The sequence below is a fragment of the Oryctolagus cuniculus genome, chromosome 2 (assembly GCF_051225735.1).
Source record: "Oryctolagus cuniculus isolate XC-2025 breed Fujian yellow rabbit chromosome 2, ASM5122573v1, whole genome shotgun sequence".
Lineage (NCBI taxonomy): Eukaryota > Metazoa > Chordata > Mammalia > Lagomorpha > Leporidae > Oryctolagus > Oryctolagus cuniculus.
Window position 1 is genome coordinate 152,512,910 of NC_142868.1, and position 19,906 is coordinate 152,532,815.

The 19,906-nt window shown below is 39.9% G+C and overlaps 1 protein-coding gene across 41 annotated transcripts in view; it reads left to right on the forward strand.

Annotated features, from left to right (window-relative positions):
* The window catches only part of MTIF2 (mitochondrial translational initiation factor 2), a 33,024-nt gene that overhangs the window by 12,482 nt on the left and 636 nt on the right, over positions 1-19,906 (forward strand). For 9 of the 41 annotated variants that reach the window (XM_051842871.3, XM_070069098.2, XM_051842874.3 and 6 more), the window contains 10 exons: positions 470-641; positions 1,099-1,259; positions 2,114-2,290; positions 6,385-6,524; positions 9,399-9,523; positions 11,145-11,349; positions 13,232-13,484; positions 14,182-14,322; positions 15,704-15,868; positions 19,519-19,659. In XM_051842871.3, the coding sequence (XP_051698831.3) occupies positions 470-641; positions 1,099-1,259; positions 2,114-2,290; positions 6,385-6,524; positions 9,399-9,523; positions 11,145-11,349; positions 13,232-13,484; positions 14,182-14,322; positions 15,704-15,868; positions 19,519-19,659 (1,680 nt within the window). Of the gene's footprint in view, positions 1-449; positions 642-1,098; positions 1,260-2,113; positions 2,291-5,820; positions 6,525-9,398; positions 9,524-10,868; positions 11,350-13,231; positions 13,485-14,181; positions 14,323-15,703; positions 15,869-19,518; positions 19,660-19,906 lie in introns of all 41 variants that reach the window. The other 32 variants (XM_089326430.1, XM_089326436.1, XM_089326432.1 and 29 more) reach the window with 12 other exon arrangements.

A 19,906-nucleotide genomic window follows, 5' to 3' on the forward strand; every position in this document is an offset into this window, starting at 1 on the left:
CAATTGATGAATTGTTTGAAATGTTAGACTTGTAGGAACCTAACGCTGTATTTCTGCTGAGAGCAAAGATTGGGTATTTGCTAATAAAGTATTTGTGATAACTTCATAGAATATATTCAAATAACAAGAATTTTTGTATATTCACCTATATTAAGATATACATGATGTATGTGGCTAAGTTTTCAAGAAATGGACTAAATGTGTATAACATGCAATTTAATGTTTTATTGATGATTCAGATGGTTTAGGAGGTACATAAATATTCACATATTTATGAATATGCAGAAATGTCATTATGGTACATCGCATTATAGGTTTTTTTGGCTTATTTGTGATTTGTTAACATTATAAAAACAACTTATATAGTTATTCCTCTGCTTGAGTGTACTGTATAGACTTTTATTAATAGAGGTTTCTTCCATTAGCATTTAGTTAATGATCTTGCAAAGTTTTATTTCATTCCCATCAGATTATGTGTATGAAGCTTTATTGAACACTGCCATTGATGTAGACTCCCTGGAAGCAGACTCACATTTAGAAGAAGTCTGGATCAAAGAAGTGATTAAGAAGGCTGGGATGAAGTTGAAATGGAGCAAATTAAAACAGGACAAAGTGAGAGAAAATAAGGATGCGGTAAGAAGGTAAAACCCATATATGCTGGGGAAGAGAAACCACATAATTTTATAAATAATTTTTAGTGGAAAGATGTGCCTTTAAAAAAAATCAGTTCTTTTTTTAGAAATTAAAATGATGTGTGGGTGTAGGTAAACTTTTCTTCAAAATGCCTAAAGCATCAGAAAGTATATTTAGGTTATAAAAACTCTGAGTTATTTTTCAGAGTTTGCTGAATATATATGTTGATCTAAAATGTTAAATTTGATCCAGTACTGGTCATTGTTAAGATGCCAGCTGTAGATAGGCAGTCATTTACTATTCTGTTGTTATTACGTGTACAGAAAAGAAAATAGTTGCAGCTAATGAAAGCTGAATGTTGGATTTTATCGTTGATGGTAACTCACAAGATAACTGTGAACCATTTACAGGTTATAAAGTGTTTTTGATATTTAAGAAATGAAACTCCTTTGCTATCAATTGTAGGCCTCAGGCAGATGCAGCTTTATTAACCCCAAGGTCCCCAGTTGTTACTATAATGGGCCATGTTGATCATGGGAAAACGACGTTACTTGACAAACTTCGAAAAACTCAAGTGGCAGCAATGGAAGCTGGAGGCATCACTCAGCACATTGGTGCCTTTCTTGGTATGAATACAAATTACCTTCAACATACTTGGGAACCCCACTTAGTATTTTCTTAAACCAAACATCAGTATGAAATATACAAATTCAAAGTAAAGCAAAGGCTAAAGCTTAAAACCAATGGATTAATGAAATGTATAGAGCAATTATTTTGTATTTTCTTTAAGAAAAACATCGTGTTACTTTTTTTATTCTAGTTCATTCTTAGTTTGGTTTAATAAGCCTAATGTTTTTCATTAGTCAATGAATTATGTTTATAAAACCTCCAATACTAGGTTTTGATAATGTTCTACTAATAATTAAATAATGGCCCCCATTTGCTGAGCACTTAGCTTGTGCTGCACACCTTGCATACTTATCCTCGCAGCAGTGTCATGAGATAGGTATCCATATGCTTACTTATGGAGGATAAGGAGGCTGGGAATTCTTCAGGTCGAGTAACTTTCCAAACTACATAGCTAATAAGTGGCAGAGTCAGAATTTAAACCCAAGGTTGCTGGATTCAAATTATAAGCTATTAGGTGTATACTAAAGTGCCTTCTGTGGCTCAAGGTAGTTGTGGAGCCTTGGTGTGCAGATGGTGCCTGTGCAACTGTTGATCTGTTCTGTCTGCAGAACAGCTGTCAGTACATTTAGGAAAGTTCTTACAGGCTGGAAATACGAAGAGTGTTAGCTTGAAATTATTTCATGGAAAGAAGACCCTGAAGTTTTCACTGGTGTTTGATAATTTTTCATTATGAGATAATAATCTGTGTTGTTCTGATTAAAATTAATGCAAGAAATAAAATGTTCAAAACTGTCAAATATATTCATTCAAACTAAGGGTCCTTGGTATTCTTGGATTTCTCTTTCCACAGTCACAATGCCTTCTGGGGAAAAGATTACCTTTCTTGATACTCCAGGACATGCTGCCTTTTCAGCAATGAGAGCCAGAGGTGCTCGGGTCACTGACATCATTGTATTGGTTGTAGCTGCAGATGATGGGGTGATGAAACAAACTGTAGAATCTATTCAGCATGCCAAAGATGCTCAAGGTACAGTGCAGCTGCCTTATGTGTATCAGGAAGTTCCTTTTCTTTTTTTTTTAAAGGCTCAACTTTGATGATTTCTTTCTTTTTTTTTTTTAAGATTTATTTATTTTATTTGAAAGTCAGAGTTAGAGAGAGGAGGGAAAGAGAGAGAGAGAAAGAGAGAGAGTCTTCCACCCAGTGGTTCACTCCCCAATTGGCCGCAGCGGCCAGAGCTGCGCCAATCTGAAGCCAAGAGCCAGGAGCTTCCTACAGGTTTCCCATGCAGTGCAGAGGCCCAAGGACTTGGGCCATCTTCTACTGCTTACCCAGGCCGTAGCAGAGAGCTAGACCGGAAGTGGAGCAGCTGAGTCTCGAACCGACTCATATGGGATGCCTGAATGCCGGTGCTTCAGGCCAGGGCATTAACCCGCTGCACCACAGTGTAGACCCCTCCTTTTCGTTCTTAAGGACCTACTAACATTTGCATTTCTTGGGCTGTTTACATGTAGCTCATTTACTCTTCATTGCAGTCCCGAATTATTATATGCATTTTATAGATAAGCCTCAATGACAATTAAATTGTTTTCCCATAGACTAACAACTAATAGGAGGAGACTTGGGCCTTGTAACCACAAGCATAGTCTTTCCCCTACTAAGGCTTTTGTTTTAAACTTTCTGTCATGGAAAATTTAAACAGATAGCAGAAGTAAGAATAGATGGGGGCATTTTGCCTAGCAGTTAAGATGCCTGTGGCCCACATCATAGTACCTGTTTTGAATTTCAACTCCTTATTTCAAATTCTGCTTATTCAAACCCTAGGAAGCTTGGGTGATGTCAGGTCCCTGACATGTACATGGGAGACTCGGGCTGAATTTCTGGACCCCAACTTTGCGCTGTTCTAGTCCCTGCCATTATGGATATTTGAGAAGTAAACCAGTAGATGAAGCTCTTTTTCTCTGTCTGTGACTTTCTCTGCCTCTCAAATTTAAGTAGGAAAAAAAAAAAAAAGAAAAGAATAGTGAACTCATTTACTTATCAGCTAAATCATTAGAATTTGCATAGTGATGCTATTCTGTTATTTGTTTATTATCTGGAATTCTTCTCTAGAAACTTCTTCATCTGCTGTAAATAAGTTTTTATTTGATGAAGTATATAAAATGGAAACTTGTAGAAAGTCATTGGGCTGCCTTCTCTCTTATTTATTTGTAGTAAAAGCAGGTGTTTGGTGCAGTGATTAATATGCTGACATTCCAGCTTCCTGCTAGAGTGCAACCTGGGTTGCACAGGTGATGGCTCAAGTAGCTGGGTCCATGCTGCCCAGGTGGGAAACCCAGAGAGAGTTCTGAGTTCTTGGCCTCAGCCTGGCCCAGGCCCAGCTATGTGGGCATTTGGAAAGTAAACTAGTAGATGGAAGATCTCTGTCTACATCTTTCTGTTTCTCTGTCTTTCAAATAAGTAAAAATAAAGAAAAATTTTCAAAAAATTGTGATGACTAACAACACACACATATTCTGTATATTCATTGTCTCTTAAAATAGAGTAGATCATATTTCTCAGAAGTGTGCTAGCAAGGGAGAAAAAAATGATTAAGAATCACTGATCTTGTCCAATTCTTTGATTTTTTTAAAAAAAGATTTATTTATTTATTTGAAAGTCACAGACAGAAAGAGAGAGGCAGAAAGAGAGAGGTCTTCCATCCACTGGTTCACTCCCTAATTGTCTGCAATGGCTGGAGCAGTGCCAATCTGAAGCCAGGAGCCAGGAGCTTCCTCCAGGTCTCCCTCGTGGGTACAGGGGCCCAAGGACTTCGACCATCCTCCCCTGCTTTCCCAGGCCATAGCAGAGAGCTGGATCGGAAGTGGAGCTGCCAGGATTTGAACCAGCGCCCATATGGGATGCCGGCACTGCAGGCGGCAGCTTTACCCACTATGCCACAGCGCCAACCTCTCTTTGACCTTAGAATATGAAAACTAAGACACAGTCTCAGCCAGTACTCTACCAATACAGTTGTTCTGCTAATCTACAACTTGTCTGCCTTTAGAATTTGGATCTTCCAGGTTCCAGTGTTACTCTCCCTTTATAATTCTTCAAAAACTTTTAATTCTTCAAAAAATAAAAAACCTGTTATATGTTATGCTCTTAATGATTCTATAGTGATTCTAGAAATAAGTGGAAGAAAGGGAATGATTTTAGGCAATACATGGCAGAAGCAGACAGGAATAAATTTACTAGGGATTGCATAACAAAGCAGTTGGTTGAGATGGAATAAATTTATATTATGCTTTTTATACTTATTCTCTTGGTCCCCATTAAGTTGCAGTTTGTAAACATATACTGTTTCACAGTAGTAAATTGTGAGTTATAAAGCTTTTCTTGGTAACTTTTTCAATTTATATTCCTTTAATAACCTAAGAAAATTGCAGAGATGCTGAAACTCAACCAGATACTTATCTCCTAGAATTTTGTGTGATATATTTAACAAGAAGGTATGTCTAGGGGCCAGCACTGTGGCATAACTGGTAAAGCCACCACTGGCAGTGCCAACATACCATATAAACACCAGTTTGAGTCCTGACTGCTCCACTTCTGATCTAGCTCTCTGCTATGGCCTGGGAAAGCAGTAGAAGATGGCTTAAGTCCTTGGGCCCCTGAACCCAGGTGGGAGACCCGGAAGAAGCTCCTGGTACCTGGCTTCGGATCAGCCCAGTTCTGGTGTTGCAGCCATTTGGGGAGTGAACCAGCAGATGGAAGACCTCTTTCTCTGCCTCTACCTCTCTGTAATTCTGCCTTTTAAACAAATAAATAAATCTTTAAAAAAAAAAAAAAGGTATGTCTAGTAATGACAAGGATATTACACGATTATTTGATTCAGTCATTAAGTAAATATTTGTTGAGAGCCTGCCATATGTTTTGTCACTGAGCTAGGTGTAAGAACAAAGAGTTGCTATAAATCTAAAAGAAAATTTGCAGTACTGATGCTTAGTTTCAAATCAGGATGAGATATGAGGTTTCACATAGAGCCAGGGAAGACGAATCAAATTAACTGATGGTATTGAATTAGGTCTTTTCTTGATTTTTTTAAAAATTTATTTTATTTATTTGAAAGAGTTAAAGAAAAAGAGGTAGAGACAGGGAGATGTCTTCCATGTGCTGGTTCACTCCCCAGATGGGTGCAATGGCCATAGCTGAGCCGATCTGAAGCCAAGAGCCAGGAGCTTCTTCCAGCTTCTTTCCTTCCACGTGGGTGCAAGGGCCTAAGGACTTGGGCCATCCTCTGCTGCTTTGGCAGGTGCATTATCAGGGAGCTGGGTCAGAAGTGGAGCAGCCAGGCCTTGAACCTGTACCCATATGGATGCTGGTGTCTCAGACCAGAGCTTTAACCCACTGTGCCACATCAGCAGTCCCTTCTCAATTTTTTTTTTCCCCGAGATTACCTCCAGTGTAGTTACTGATCTTCCTTCATGCTTATTGACAGGCCTTTCTCAACCCAACATATTTTTTAATCGATTATATTTCTGTCTTTATTTTTAAAAAGTTTTTTTTTTTTTTTTTAGATTTATTTGAAGACAGAGTTACAGAGAGGCAGAGAGAAAGAGAGAGATCTTCCATTCACTGGTTCACTCCCCAAATAGCTTCAACGGCTGGAGCTGGCCCGATCCAAAGCCACGAGCCAGGAGCTTCTTCTGAGTCTCCCACTTGGGTGCAGGGGTCCAACCACTTGGGCCACCTTCTACTGCTTTCCCAGGCCATAGCAGAGAGCTGGATCAGAAGAGGAGCAGTCGGGACTAGAACTGGTGCTCATATGGGATGCTGGCGCTGCAGACAGCAGCTTTATCTGCTACACTACAGTGCCAGCCCTCCCAAAATATTTCTTGGGTCACCTTTATGTGTCTATTTTTAATTCAGAACCTGCTTGTAACTATAATTTTAGTATCTTGCATCTGGTTTCCTTTTTTACATGTAGAGAACTGAGTGGGGTGGTATGACTCTAAAATGAGTCTTTAATGCCTTTTCTTAAAAAAGTGAATCCAGTGAGTGAAGAAAAAGCCAGAACACGTGTGTGTCTTTCATTGTGGAGCTGAACATACCATCGTTTGCTCTCTTCTTGACTCTTTCAGTTCCTATCGTCCTTGCCATAAACAAATGTGACAAAGCTGAGGCTGATCCTGAGAAAGTGAAAAAAGAGCTGCTGGCTTATGACCTGGTGTGTGAAGATTATGGAGGTGACGTTCAAGCAGTGCATGTCTCTGCACTGACGGTGAGTGTGGGCGCCTCAGAGACAGACGTGCTGGGCTAGGAAGGCTATGTATATGCACGTCGTGTATTGTACCTAAAGAACACTGCAAACCATCTGTTTATTAGAAGACAGAGGAAGAGGGAGAGATAAAGGGAGAGTGTGTGAGCACTTCTATCCTCTGGTTCACTCCTCAAGTGTCCACCATAGCCGGGGCTGGGATGGGCCAAATCTGGGAGCCAGGAACTCAATCTGTGTCTCCCAAGTAAATAGCAGGAACCTAGTCACCTGAGCCATCACTACTGGAGCCAGAACCAGGTATCAAGTCAAAGTATTACAGTTTGGCATGTGGGTGTCTTAACAGCTAGACTAAATACCCACCCTGAAAAGAATGCTTTGACACACATTTTGTTTAAAAAAAAAAAAAAAAAAAAAAACTCCTTTGGGTGTTAGTGCTGGTGTCAGCATCTTGATTTGGCAGATTAGTAATTAGGCTCAGAGAGATCAGTTACCAGTTCACAGGTGCATAGTTGATCCAGGGGCAGTTGGGTCTAAACCTAATGTGTTTCCTTTTATTATGAGATATTGAGAATGAACAGAATAAGTGGTAAATGATATGGGTATACGGCCATAGTAGGCTAAAGAATGTTTTAAGCACAAATCAAATCCTGTTAGTAATAGAAAAAGTACATGTATTTCATGCCTTTTATAAATAAAAAGCATAGATGTCTTGGGGCATTTAAGAGATTTAAACTAATAAAAATTTCATTAATACAAAAATTAAGTATTTTAATTGATTTTGTTAACTAATTGGGACTGAATGTTTCTGTGAATTGAGTTGCTGTAAATTTTATGTTATTTATGATTAATTCCATTTTCTTTCAAATTACCAGTTATTCTTTCCTGAGTGTAAAACACCAAGGAAGTTCAATACTTTTCTTAAATCCGCATTTTCCAATTCTCTTATCTCTAAGGAGATTGCTGTTAAGCAATAATTTCCTCTTTTTTTCGTTCTTATATTTCACAGTTTATTCATAATGTTGACTTTCACTGATCATTCACTGAGGAATGGTGCTGTACTCCACTACTTTCCTCAGATTAGATTTGGCCCCCTCTAGGTCACTCTGGCTGGAGGTCTCAGACTTAAATAAGTCTTGCTTTTAAATAAATAAAAAAAAAATTTTGTTTCATGTTTTCATAAATGTGTTACCTGTATGGTGCTTAAAAATTATTCTTCCATTAATAAATCTTGCCTCTTTTCCTCTGGAATTTATAAAATGCTGCCATACTTTGTTATCCTTCCACTGTACCTCAGTTATTATTTTACTCTGAAAGCCAGATTAAAATACTAGGAGACTCGACCACCTTTTCTGCCCAGGTACCATCCGATGAGTAGGTAGATGTAAAGCTGCTGAGGCAGATCTCTGGACGGGGCAGCGGTGATTGCCAGGGAACTGAGGAGTTGGGTGAGAGTGACAAGGAAGGAAGGTGAGGTCTTTTCCAAGGTACACGTGGAAGACTGCTTCATGCAATGAAGCAAATACAGCTCTGCTTTTTGGAGCAACATTTTGTAAACTGGAATGAATCTGAGGAATACTCATCAGGTTTTCTACAGTTCTCTGTTGTTTCAGATTCCATAATAACTGGGAGCAGTCTCTTAGCTAAACATAAGTCATTAAAGGGAAAAAAATATCTAATCTAACATCTTCATTTTGTGGCTAAGCAAAGGAGATAGAGGGGTGAAGTGATTTTTCAGGGCTGCATAGCTGAGTGGTTGCAGAATATGCCTTACAGCCTGGGCCAGTCAGTGCTTTTTCTTATTTAATAAGGGTAGGTATTGCTTGATTTACTCTACAAGATTCTTTAGTGAGTGAGGTGAGAATAAGATATGCAAGCTTGTTCAATTGGATAGAACTTCAAATATAAAGTACCATCACTAAGAAAGAGGAAGAAATCACAATTGTATTGTTAAATGAAGGAGGTGGAAAATGTGTTTATGAAGGTATATTTTTTAACATTAAAATTGTTAAGGGGCTGGTGTTCAGGCATAGCAGGTAATGCTGCCTCCTGCAACACTAGCATTCCCTATGGGCACAGGCTTGAGTCCCGGCTGCTCCACTTGAATCCAGCTCCCTGCTAATACTCTTGGGAAAGCAGCAGAGGATAACCCAAGCCCCTGGTCCCTGCACATATTGGGGAGACTGAGAGGAAGCTTCTGACTTCAGCCTGGCCCAGCCCACTGTGGCCATTTAGGAGTTAACCAGCAGATGGAACACGTCTGTCTGTCTCCTGATCTCACTCTCTAGCTCTGCCTTTCAAATAAATAAATCTTAAAAAAAAAAATTTATAGTATTGGAAAAGCAGAGAGAGAGATCTCCCATGTACTGGTTCACTCCCCAAATATTTGCAACAGCCAGGGCTGAGCCAGGTGGAGGCCAAAAGCTGGGAAGTTAATCCACATCACCCACATGGTGGCAGGGACTCAAGTACTTACGCCATCACCTGCTGTTTCCCAGGGTGCTCATTGGCAGGAAGTTGGATAGGAGGTAGAGCCAGGACTCAAACGCTGGCACTCGCATATGGGATACGGGTATCACAAGCAGAGTCCTAACTGCTGTTTCAAATACCTTCCCGTATGAAGGAGTTTAGCAAGTATGGCCATCCTTTAAAAACACCAGCTTCTTGTCCCTTGTAAGATCTGTTCCTGGGTCAGGTTTTCTTGTTGATTCCTTCCCTTTCTCCCTTGCTTCCTTTTTTCCTGCCATCCTTTTCATACTTTTAGTGCTTAAAGAGAAAAGTATAATTAATGTTAAGGACCGTGACTTTCTGACCCTGGTATTTACATTTACAGATAACATTTATTAATGTATATTAACAACCTTTATTGTTGTGTTAAAGGGTGATAATCTGATGGCTCTGGCAGAAGCAACAATTGCGCTTGCAGAAATGTTAGAATTGAAAGCAGATCCCACTGGTCCAGTGGAAGGAACAGTAATAGAGTCTTTCACAGACAAAGGAAGAGGGTAGGACTGCTAAATGCTTGTTTTTTAAAATAATTTTATTCCAAGGTTTTATGATTTGATTGTATAACAGTATATTATTGTACTTATGGTTCATGAATGGTATTTTCAAAGCATTTGTTTTGATAAGTATATAATTGTAGTAGCAAACAGAACACAAAAATGCAGTTATTTAGTATCAGTGGACCATAGCAAGTGTCTATGATATATACATACAGGGCAGTATTATACAGCCTTTGAAGAAGAAGGAAATCCTGTCAGCAACATGAATGAACTTTTTTTTTTAAGGTTTATTTATTTATTTGAAAGGCAGAGTTACAGAGAGGCAGAGGCAGAGAGAAAGAGAGGTCTTCCATCTACTGGTTCACTCTCCAATTGGCTGCAACGGCCGGCGCTGGCACCAATCCAAAGCCAGGAGCCCAGAGCTTCTGAGTCTCCCACGAGGGTGCAGGAGCCCAAGGACCTGGGCCATCTTCCACTACTTTCTCAGGCCACAGCAGAGAGCTGGGTCAGAAGTAGAGCAGCCAGGACTCCAACTGGCGCCCATATAGGATGCGGGTACTGCAGGTGGTGGCTTTACCTGCTACACCACAGCACCAGCCTCCATGAATGAACTTTAGGACAACTAGTACTCATATTTAGATGACTTAAGTAGTTGAATTTGTTTGAAATTTTTTCTCCACTGATTTCCTTGAGTTGTTAAAAATCTCATACATAGACTAATATAACTTGGAGTGAGATATCACCTGTTGCATTTTAAGGTTTATAAATTCTTTATGACCTTTGCCACAAATATGTAGCATCTAGGAAGTTCTTTGAAATGCAGTTTTTCTTGAGTATTCTTACCTACCAGCAAGAGAGGTCTTCTTGTGTAACAGCTGTTCACAGCCTCTTAGCTGATGTGGAGAGTGAGATAGAAGGGAATTAGGATTCTGTCAGAACAGTCTACTCCCTGCTCCTTCCCTCAGCATAACCTTGCAAGAAATGTTTTGCTTTTTTGTGGCAAGAGAAACATAACATTAAATTTGTTATGTTACCTTTTCTAAATATACAATTTAGCACTGTTAAGTGTATTCACATTGTTCTACAACAGATTGCTAGGACTTCTTCATTTTCTAAACTCAAACTCTGAACCCATTAAAATGCACTGAGTTTTCCTCCCCAACCCCTAGCCTTTGGAAAGCACTTTTCTATTTTGTGTTTTGTGATTTTGCCTACTTTAGATACTTCATATGAGTGGAACCATATAGTATTTGTCCCTTGTGTCTGGTTTATTTTACTTAGTGTAAAGTCCTAAAGATTCACCCACACTGTGGCCTAAAACAGATTTCTTTCCTTCTTTTTTTAGGGCTGCATAGTATCCCTTGTTTGTAATACCACATTTTGCTTGGACAAAGTGTTCACTCATCCATTGATGGACCTTTGGGTTGCTTCCATCTCTTAACTATTATGAACAAATGTTTTATGGCATGAAAAACCGCTTAAGAAATTGAGAAGGGAATTAACCTTGTGTACACATATGGTTATATAGATCTCAAAACCTCATAGAAGTACCTCTGCTTTACTTCGTATAATGACATCCTGACGATGGCATGAAGAATATATACTTTTATTTTCATTTTAGTCCTGTTACTACAGCTATAATTCAAAGAGGAACTTTGAGAAAAGGCTCGATTCTGGTTGCTGGAAGAAGTTGGGCAAAAGTACGTTTAATGTTTGATGAAAATGGAAAAACAATCAATGAGGCGTATCCCAGCATGCCAGTGGGAATTATAGGCTGGAAAGACCTTCCTTCTGCAGGAGATGAAATTCTTGAAGTAGAATCTGAGGTACATCGAGCTTAATTTTCATGTATTAGGTATAATGATGTTAAATGTCAACCTCTAATGTTATGCCAAATAAGTCTTTTTGTTAACAAATAATTCTAGATTACAGAAGGCTGAGAGAGGGATCAGTCGTACCATTTTTTTCATTTTTAATGTTTATATATTTTTAACCTACTTGAAAGGAAGAGTGACAGAGAGAGAGCATCAGTCTGTTGGTTCACTCCCCAAATGGCCACAACAGCCAGGGTTGGGCCAGGCCAAAGCAAGGGGCCCAAAATTCCATCCTGGTCTCCCATGAGGGTGATAGGACCCAAGCACTTCAGCCATCATTTTTTTTTTTTTTTTAGTATTTATTTAATTTTGTTTTATTTTATTTTTTTTTAATTTGAAAGGCAGAGAGAAAGAGAGACAGAGAAACAGATCTACTATCTGCTGGTTCACGCCAAAATGCCCACAGTGGCCCCAGGGTGGGGACTGAAGCCGAGAGCTGGGAATTCAGTCCAGGTCTCCCACAGGGGTGGCAGGGATCCAAGTTCTTGAGCCATCACCTGCTGCCTCCCAGGGTGCGCATTAGCAGGAAGCTGGAAGCAGAAATGGAGCTGGGACTTGAACCTAGGCACTCTGATATGTGATATGAGTATCCCAACCAGTGTCATTTTTTTAAAGTTTATTTATTTATTTATTTATTTTGAAAGAGAGGGAGAGAGAGAGAGACTTTCCATCCACTGGTTCCTTCCCCAAATGCTCACAACACCCAGAGCTGGGCCAGGCCAAAGCCAGGAGCTTGGGAGTCAATTGAGGTCTCCCATGTGGTTGGCAGGGACTCAAGTACGAGAACTGTCATCTGCTGCCTCCAAGGATATGCATTAGCAAGAACCTGGGTGGTAACTAGAACTGAGCACACAGGGGTCCCAAGCAGCAGCGTAACCTGTTGTGCCACAATGCCTACCTTCCCATGCTATGTTATTTTTTTTAAGATTTATTTATTTATTTGAAGGAGATACAGAGAGAGAGGTCTTCCATTGGCTGGTTCACTCTCCAGATGGCCACAAAGCTGGGGCTAGGCCAGCCCAGAGCTGGAAGTCAGGAACTTCATCTGGGTCTCCCACACTGGGGCAGTGACCCAAGCACGTGGGCCATCTTCTGTTGCTTTCCCAGATGCATTAGCAGGGAGCTGGATCAAAAGTGGAACAAATGCCGGCGCCGCGGCTCACTAGGCTAATCCTCCACCTTGCGGTGCCGGCACACCGGGTTCTAGTCCCGGTCAGGGCGCTGGATTCTGTCCCGGTTGCTTCTCTTCCAGTCTAGCTCTCTGCTGGGGCCCGGGAGTGCAGTGGAGGATGGCCCAAGTCCTTGGGCCCTGCACCCACATGGGAGACCAGGAGGAAGCACCTGGTTCCTCGCTTTGGATCAGCATGGTGCACTGGCCACGGTGGCCATTGGAGGGTGAATCAACAGCAAAAGGAAGACCTTTCTGTCTGTCTCTCTCTCTCTCACTGTCCACTCTGCCTGTCAAAAATAAAAAAAATAAATAAATAATTTTTTAAAAAAGTGGAACAAATGGAACTTGACCCTGTGCCCATATGGGATTCTGGCATTGTAGGCAGCAACTTTACCTGCTATGCCTGTCCCCTGCCCCAGTGTCATTTTACTGTGTAGCTATAAAATTATTATTTTTTTAATTTGAGATAACATTTTTAAATAATTTCAGTAACACATAAAACTCCCAAATTAAATTGGCTTTATAAGTTTCATAAAACTTAAAAAAGTAGTGGTTTCACACATATTTAAGCCAGTTTCATAATGGGTGAAAACAAGAAGCCTTTAATCTAACAGTTACTGGTGTCTGATTTTATCTAATAATACTGACTTTTCCCCTGTTAAGTCAAGGGCACGTGAAGTTGTTGACTGGAGAAAATATGCACAAGAGCAGGAGAAAAATAAAGATGATCTGAAGATAATAGAAGAAAAGCGAAAGGAACACCAAGAAGCTTATCAGAAAGCCCGTGAGAAGTATGGCACTTTGCACTGGAAGGAGAGATCTTATATAAAGTACCTAGAAAGAAAAGAACAAAAATCCTTAAAGCCGAAAGAGAAAGCAGAAAAAGATTCAAATGTACTTGCTGTAGTTATTAAAGGTACCTTTTTAAAAAGATTTACAGCTTACTTACTTATTTACAGCTTATTTACAGCTCATTTTTAAAATATATTTATTTATTCTATGGGGTCGGCACTGTGGCTTGGTGGATTAAAGCCCTGGCCTGTAGTGCCAGCATCCCATTTTGGGCACTGGTTCGAGTCCCGGCTGCTCTACTTAGAATCCAGCTCCCTGCTGATGCGCCTTTGAAAGCAGTGGAGGATTACCCAACTCTTTGGGCCTCTGCACCCACTTGGGAGACCCAGAAGAGGCTCCTGGTTCCTGGCTTCCTTGGCTCAGCTCTGGCTGTTGCAGCCATTTGAGAGTGAACCAGCAGATAGAAGGCCTCACTTTCTGTTTCTACCTCTCCCTGTAACTCCGTCTTTCAAATGAATAAAATAAATCTTTTAAAAAATGTATTTTTTTCTCACAATTACTTTGGACTCTTAAATTTAAGGAAAAATAATGTAAGTATTTTGGGGGACATTTTCTGAGTGATCATTTCTTGCTTATTGTGTTGTATGTGGACATTTGGTTCATTATGCTTTATTAAGTTAAATAAGTATAATGCTAAACCCAAGTAAAAGTGCATTTCGTGTAAGTATCATTTCTATTATGGCTTGATGTGGATTCTTACTTTCACGTCTGTTAATGTCTAAATCTTAACATCAACAGTTTTAAACTTCTGCTTTTTTTAGGTGATGTTGATGGTTCCGTTGAGGCGATTTTGAACATTTTGGCTTCCTATGATGCTTCACACGAATGTGAACTAGAATTAGTACATTTTGGAGTGGGTGATATTAGTGAGAATGATGTTAACCTTGCTGAAACATTTGATGGTAAGTATTCCACTTTCTGGTTTTTAAACTGTGCTTCTGAATCGCATTGTAAACCCTGTGCTCTGTCTTTTGTTGCTTGGCTTGTCACATCTGACATTTATATCCATCAGCATTGCCCCTCCCTCTGTAGTCCAGTCCTACATAGCAGTTGAGTCAAACAGGATGTGCAGTGTTGTAGACATAGCTCTGCTTGGTGTGATTCTGCTGCAACCTTATGGGAAGGCTTTAAAATCCAATAGTGTTTCTTGTGTGTTTGTTTAAGCATCAGTAGTCCCTTCTGCCCCTTGCTCCTAGTTCTTGGTTCTCTGGATCTTTTGTTAAACTTTTGAATGCTCCTATCACTGTAATCAGCATATTCAGAACTTTTCTTTGTCATGTATTTTTGTTAGTTGAAAACTTTATAAATCATAATTTTTAAGTAAAACGCCCCCTTTTAGGTTCAGTTGACTAGAAATAGATGTCTCTATTAGTGGAACCTACACACAAAAAAACACCAACGTTGTTGTAGCTTGACTTGAATAGAATCAGACGTCACCTCTAGTACTGAAAAGGTATTTTCAGTAAGGCTGATCAGTTCAAACTGTTATGTGAGGCACTGACAGACCTGGCACTATGCTGTGTCATGTGGGCAGTGTATTGAACCGTTTCTTCATGGTAAGACATTTTGAGGCTATTGGGTTTTTTCTCTTGGTTAAACTGTTCAGCATACTGCCTTGCACATTTTGGGCACTCAGTGTTTCTGAACTGAGTGGATTTAAAATAATAGATAATAAATTTTCCTTATTAAATAAGACATAATATAATTTATAAAATTCTTTCATTAATTTATAAATGTACTAGTTTTCCTAAGAAAGAAATCAGAATTTTTTTTTTTTTTTTAAGAAATCAGAATTTTTCATCTCCCCTAATTGCTATTCCTAGTTAGGAAGGAAATAAAACTTGAGATTCGAGCTCCTGCTTGGAAGACAAATTATAATAATGAGTGCCAGCACTGTGGGGTATTGACTGGGTTAATATGCAGTGCCAGCATCCCATATGGGAGCTGGTTCAAGTCCCAGCTGCTCTACTTCCAATCCAGCTCCCTGCTAATGTGCCTGGGAAAGCAGCAGAAGAGGGCCCATGTGCTTGGGTCCCTGTACCACGTGGGAGACCAGAAGCAGTTCTTGGCTCCTGGCTTTGGCCTGGCCCAGCCCCAGCTGTTTTGGCCATTTGGGGAGTGAACCAGTGGATGGAAGACTTTCTCTCTCTCTCTCTCTACTTCTCTGTATCTTTCTCTACTTCTCTGTATCCTTTTGTAACTCTGCCTTTCATATAAACAAATCTTTAAAAGAAAAAAATATAATATTTGTGCTATTTTATTGATTATGTTTCTACTTGCCAGGTATTATATATGGTTTTAATGTGAATGCAAGCAATGTTATCCAGCAATCAGCTGCAAAAAAAGGAATCAAAGTTAAACTTCACAAAATCATTTACCGTTTAGTTGAAGACTTACAAGAGGAACTGAGCAGTAGATTGCCCTGTGCAGTGGAAGAGCACCCAATAGGTAAATATGCACAGAATGTTACTTGTAAACGTTCATGTCTTAAGTGCTATAAATGGAGCTTGACAGCAAAGTTGAAGTGAAATGTGTTTCACTTTTCAAGGGCGTTCACTATTCCAGTGTATGTCCTGTGTTCTAGCAAAGATGGCCACTGTGTCTTACCAGTGCCTGCCTTCTGCATCACATTGTGCTTGGGCTTTGAGGACACAAGGCAGATAGTGCAATGAGATTTTGCCCTAAAGTTTAGACATGAACAACTAATTGTGACATGCAAATTGTAATACAATCTGACTAGGCTAGGAGGCAGAAAGGTGTACAGTGTCACGGAAGGAGCCATTGACTTCTGCCCTGGAGCTGGCAGAAAAAGTGACTGTGAGAAGAAAATATCCGTTACATTCATATAGTTTAAAATATTCTTTCTAGCATATCCTCTGGCCAGATTAGAATTGAATCAATTACCTAATTTGTTCTTTTTTTCTCCCTTCATATAGATGTTTTATTAAGTTTTAATTTTGATAATAGTTTTAAGTTTCCAGAAAAATTCTAAGAAAAATATTAGGAACTCCTATATGCCCTTACCCAGTTCATCAGTTGTTTATATTTTGCCCTATTTGCTTTATTCCTCCTCCCCTGTATGTAAGCACTCAGTTGTTTTCTTACTGGACAGTTTGAAGGTAAGTTTGAGATTGTGCTCATTTACTTCTAATAGGAAGGTACTTTAAAAAGTTTATGGAAAACTGGAATTGAAAGATGTTTATTTTGGTACAAAAAAATTTGAAATCAACTCAATTTTTTCCTAATGCACAGTTTCTATGATTTTTTTTTAAGTTTATTTGAGAGGCAGAGAGCGAGGCAGAGAGAAAGAGGATTCCCATCTGCTTATTCATTCCTCAGTGGGCTACAGTTGCTGGAACAGGGCTGATGCTGACACCCGGAGCCAGAAATTAATCCAGTTCTTCTCCCACATGGGTGGCAAGAACCCAGTTACTTGAGCCATCCCTGCTGTCTGGTAGCAGAAAGCTAGTCAGGAGCTGGAGGCCTGCACTGAACTGAGATACTTTGATGTGGGACACAAGTGTCCTAACCGGTGCCCTAAACACCACGCAACAATAATACCATGATCCTTTGTTTGCATGGGTTTCGAAAAAATTTCTTGCACCAAAATACAGTTACATTTTAATTCTATTTCCCATGAATTTTTTGAAGTGCCCTCATATGTACATTTGCTACACACAAGAATGTTCTTGAATAAAGTAATCAGACTCATTTGTACAGTACTATTAAATAATCCACATAATAGTTTTGTCCATTGTTCCAACAGTGTAGTGTATTCACTCCCACCCCCAGGCTAGGATCATGGTTTGTAGTTAGTTTTTTTAAAAAACATTTTTCTTACATATTTATTTTGCTTATTTTAAAAGTCAGTATTATAGGGCCGGCGCCAAGGCTCACTTGGTTAATCCTCTGCCTGCGGTGCCAGCATCCCATATGGGCGCTGGGTTCGAGTCCCAGTTGCTCCTCTTCCAGTCCAGCTCTCTGCTGTGGCCCGGGAAGGCAGTGGAGGATGGCCCAAGTGCTTGGGCCCTGCACCTGAGTGGGAGACCAGGAGGAAGCACCTGGCTCCTGGCTTTGGATTGGTGCTGTGCACCGGCCGTAGTGGCCATTTTGGGGGGTGAACCAACGGAAGGAAGACCTTTCTCTCTGTCTCTCTATCTCACTGTCTATAACTATACTTGTCAAAAAAAAAAAAAAAAAAAAAAGTCAGAATTATAGAGAGAAGGAGTAGTGTGGAGAGGGCAGAGAGATCTTCTATCTGCTGATTCACTCTCCAGATGGCTGAAACAGCCAGGACTGGGTTTTTTGGAGCCAGGAGCCAGGAGCTTTATCCAGGTCTCCCACCTGAATGTGAGGGGCCCAAGCACTTGAGACATTTTCTGCTTTTCCCAGGCCATTAGCAGGAAGCTGGAACAGAAGTGGAGCAGCAAGACACAAACCAGCTCCCATGTGGGAGGCGGCTGTTGTAGGTGTTGGCTTTACTTGCTGTACCACAATGCCTGCTCCTAGTGGTTATTATTTCTATAGGCTCATTTAATCTGAACCATCCCTCAATCTATGTAATTTTTTTAACTTTTATTTAATGAATATAAATTTCCAAAGTACAGCTTATGGATTACAATGGCTTCCCCCCCCATAACTTCCCTCCCACCTGCAACCCTCCCCTCTCCCTCTTCCCTTCCATTCACATCAAGATTCATATTCAATTCTCTTTATATACAGAAGATCAGTTTAGCATATATTAAGTAAAGGTTTCAACAGTTTGCACCCACATAGAAACACAGAGTGAAAAATACTGTTTGAGTCCTAGTTATAGCATTAAATCACAGTGTACAGCACATTAAGGACAAAGATCCTACATGAGGAGTAAGTGCACAGTGACTCCTGTTGTTGACTTAACAAATTGACACTCTTGTTTATGGCATCAGTAATCACCCTAGGCTCTTGTCATGAGCTGCCAAGGCTATGGAAGCCTTTTGAGTTCACCAACTCTGATCATATTTAGACAAGGTCATAGTCAAAGTGGAAGTTCCCTCCTCCCTTCAGAGAAAGGTACCTCTTTCTTTGATGACCTGTTCTTTCCACTGGGATCTCACTTGTGGAGATCTTTCATTTAGGTTGGTTGGTTGTTTTTTTTTTGTTTTGGTTTTTTTTTTTTTTTTTTTGCCAGAGTGTCTTGGCTTTCCATGCCTGAAATACTCTCATGGGCTTTTCAGCCGGATCCGCATGCCTTAAGGGCTGATTCTGAGGCCAGAGTGCTGTTTAGGACATCCGCCATTCTATGAGTCTGCTGTGTATCTCGCTTCCCATGTTGGATCATTCTCTCCTTTTTTTATTCTATCGGTTAGTATTAGCAGACACTAGTCTTGTTTGTGTGATCCCTTTGGTTCTTAGTCCTATCATTATGATCAATTGTGAACAGAAATTGAGCACTTGGACTAGTGAGATGGCATTGGTACATGCCACCTTGATGATTGATTTGGAATCCCCTGGTATGTTTCTAACTCTACCGTTTGGGGCAAGTCAGCTTGAGCATGTACTTTTTAACCTTTGCATTTTTTAAGTATGTAGGCCAGCAACTTTGTATAGTATACCTTAGTTTGAATTTGTCTGATGTTCCTCGTAAGATTTGGTTTTGGATTTTTGATCCACATACAGATTTATGTTGGGCCTTTCTGACATGCTAAAGACAGAGTGAGCAAGCATGCCAGTCAAAAACACTAATAAATGCTGTTACACAGTCAGCTTCCTAGAAAATCGTACATATTATAGTGTGTGTTATTGGAATTTGTCTTAATTTTCAGTCTGTGGCAAAAGTGGGTCACAAAATTAGTAATCTTGACATAAATTACTGGTGGTGAGATTGTCAGATAATGTGCGATGAAGACATACTGCAGGAAAGCTGAAAACTAAGCTTTCACAGACCAGGGGAACACCCAAGGATTTTCATTTGTTTTTATTCCTATTATTGATCCGGAAAATAAAGTTTGGAGAAACCAGGACTTGAGTTTGTATTTTTCTCACATTTAATTCTTGTACTCTGTCAAAAGTCCTATTTCTCGGAATCCTGTTTACTGTAATTTGTTCTCTTCCCAAAGGTGAAGCTTCAATCCTTGCTACCTTCTCTGTAACAGAAGGGAAGAAAAAAGTGCCTGTGGCTGGCTGCCGAGTCCTAAAGGGACATTTAGAAAAACAAAAAAAATTTAAATTAATCCGTAATGGACATATTATTTGGAGGGGTAAGTACATCAAATCTGTTTCTGTAATATCATATTGTCTCCAAAATCTGCTGTGTAGCATCTGAAATCTCCTACTCCCATCATCCGTGAAGGCCATCTCTTTTTTGCTGTTGACTCCTCCAGGATTGCCTGTCTTCCGACTTCCTGAACTTTTATTCCTGTCATTTATAACTTAACCTTCTACCTGCAGTGTATCTTTTTTCCCACTCCAGTCCTAAATACAATCCCATCATCTGCAAGTCTCCAT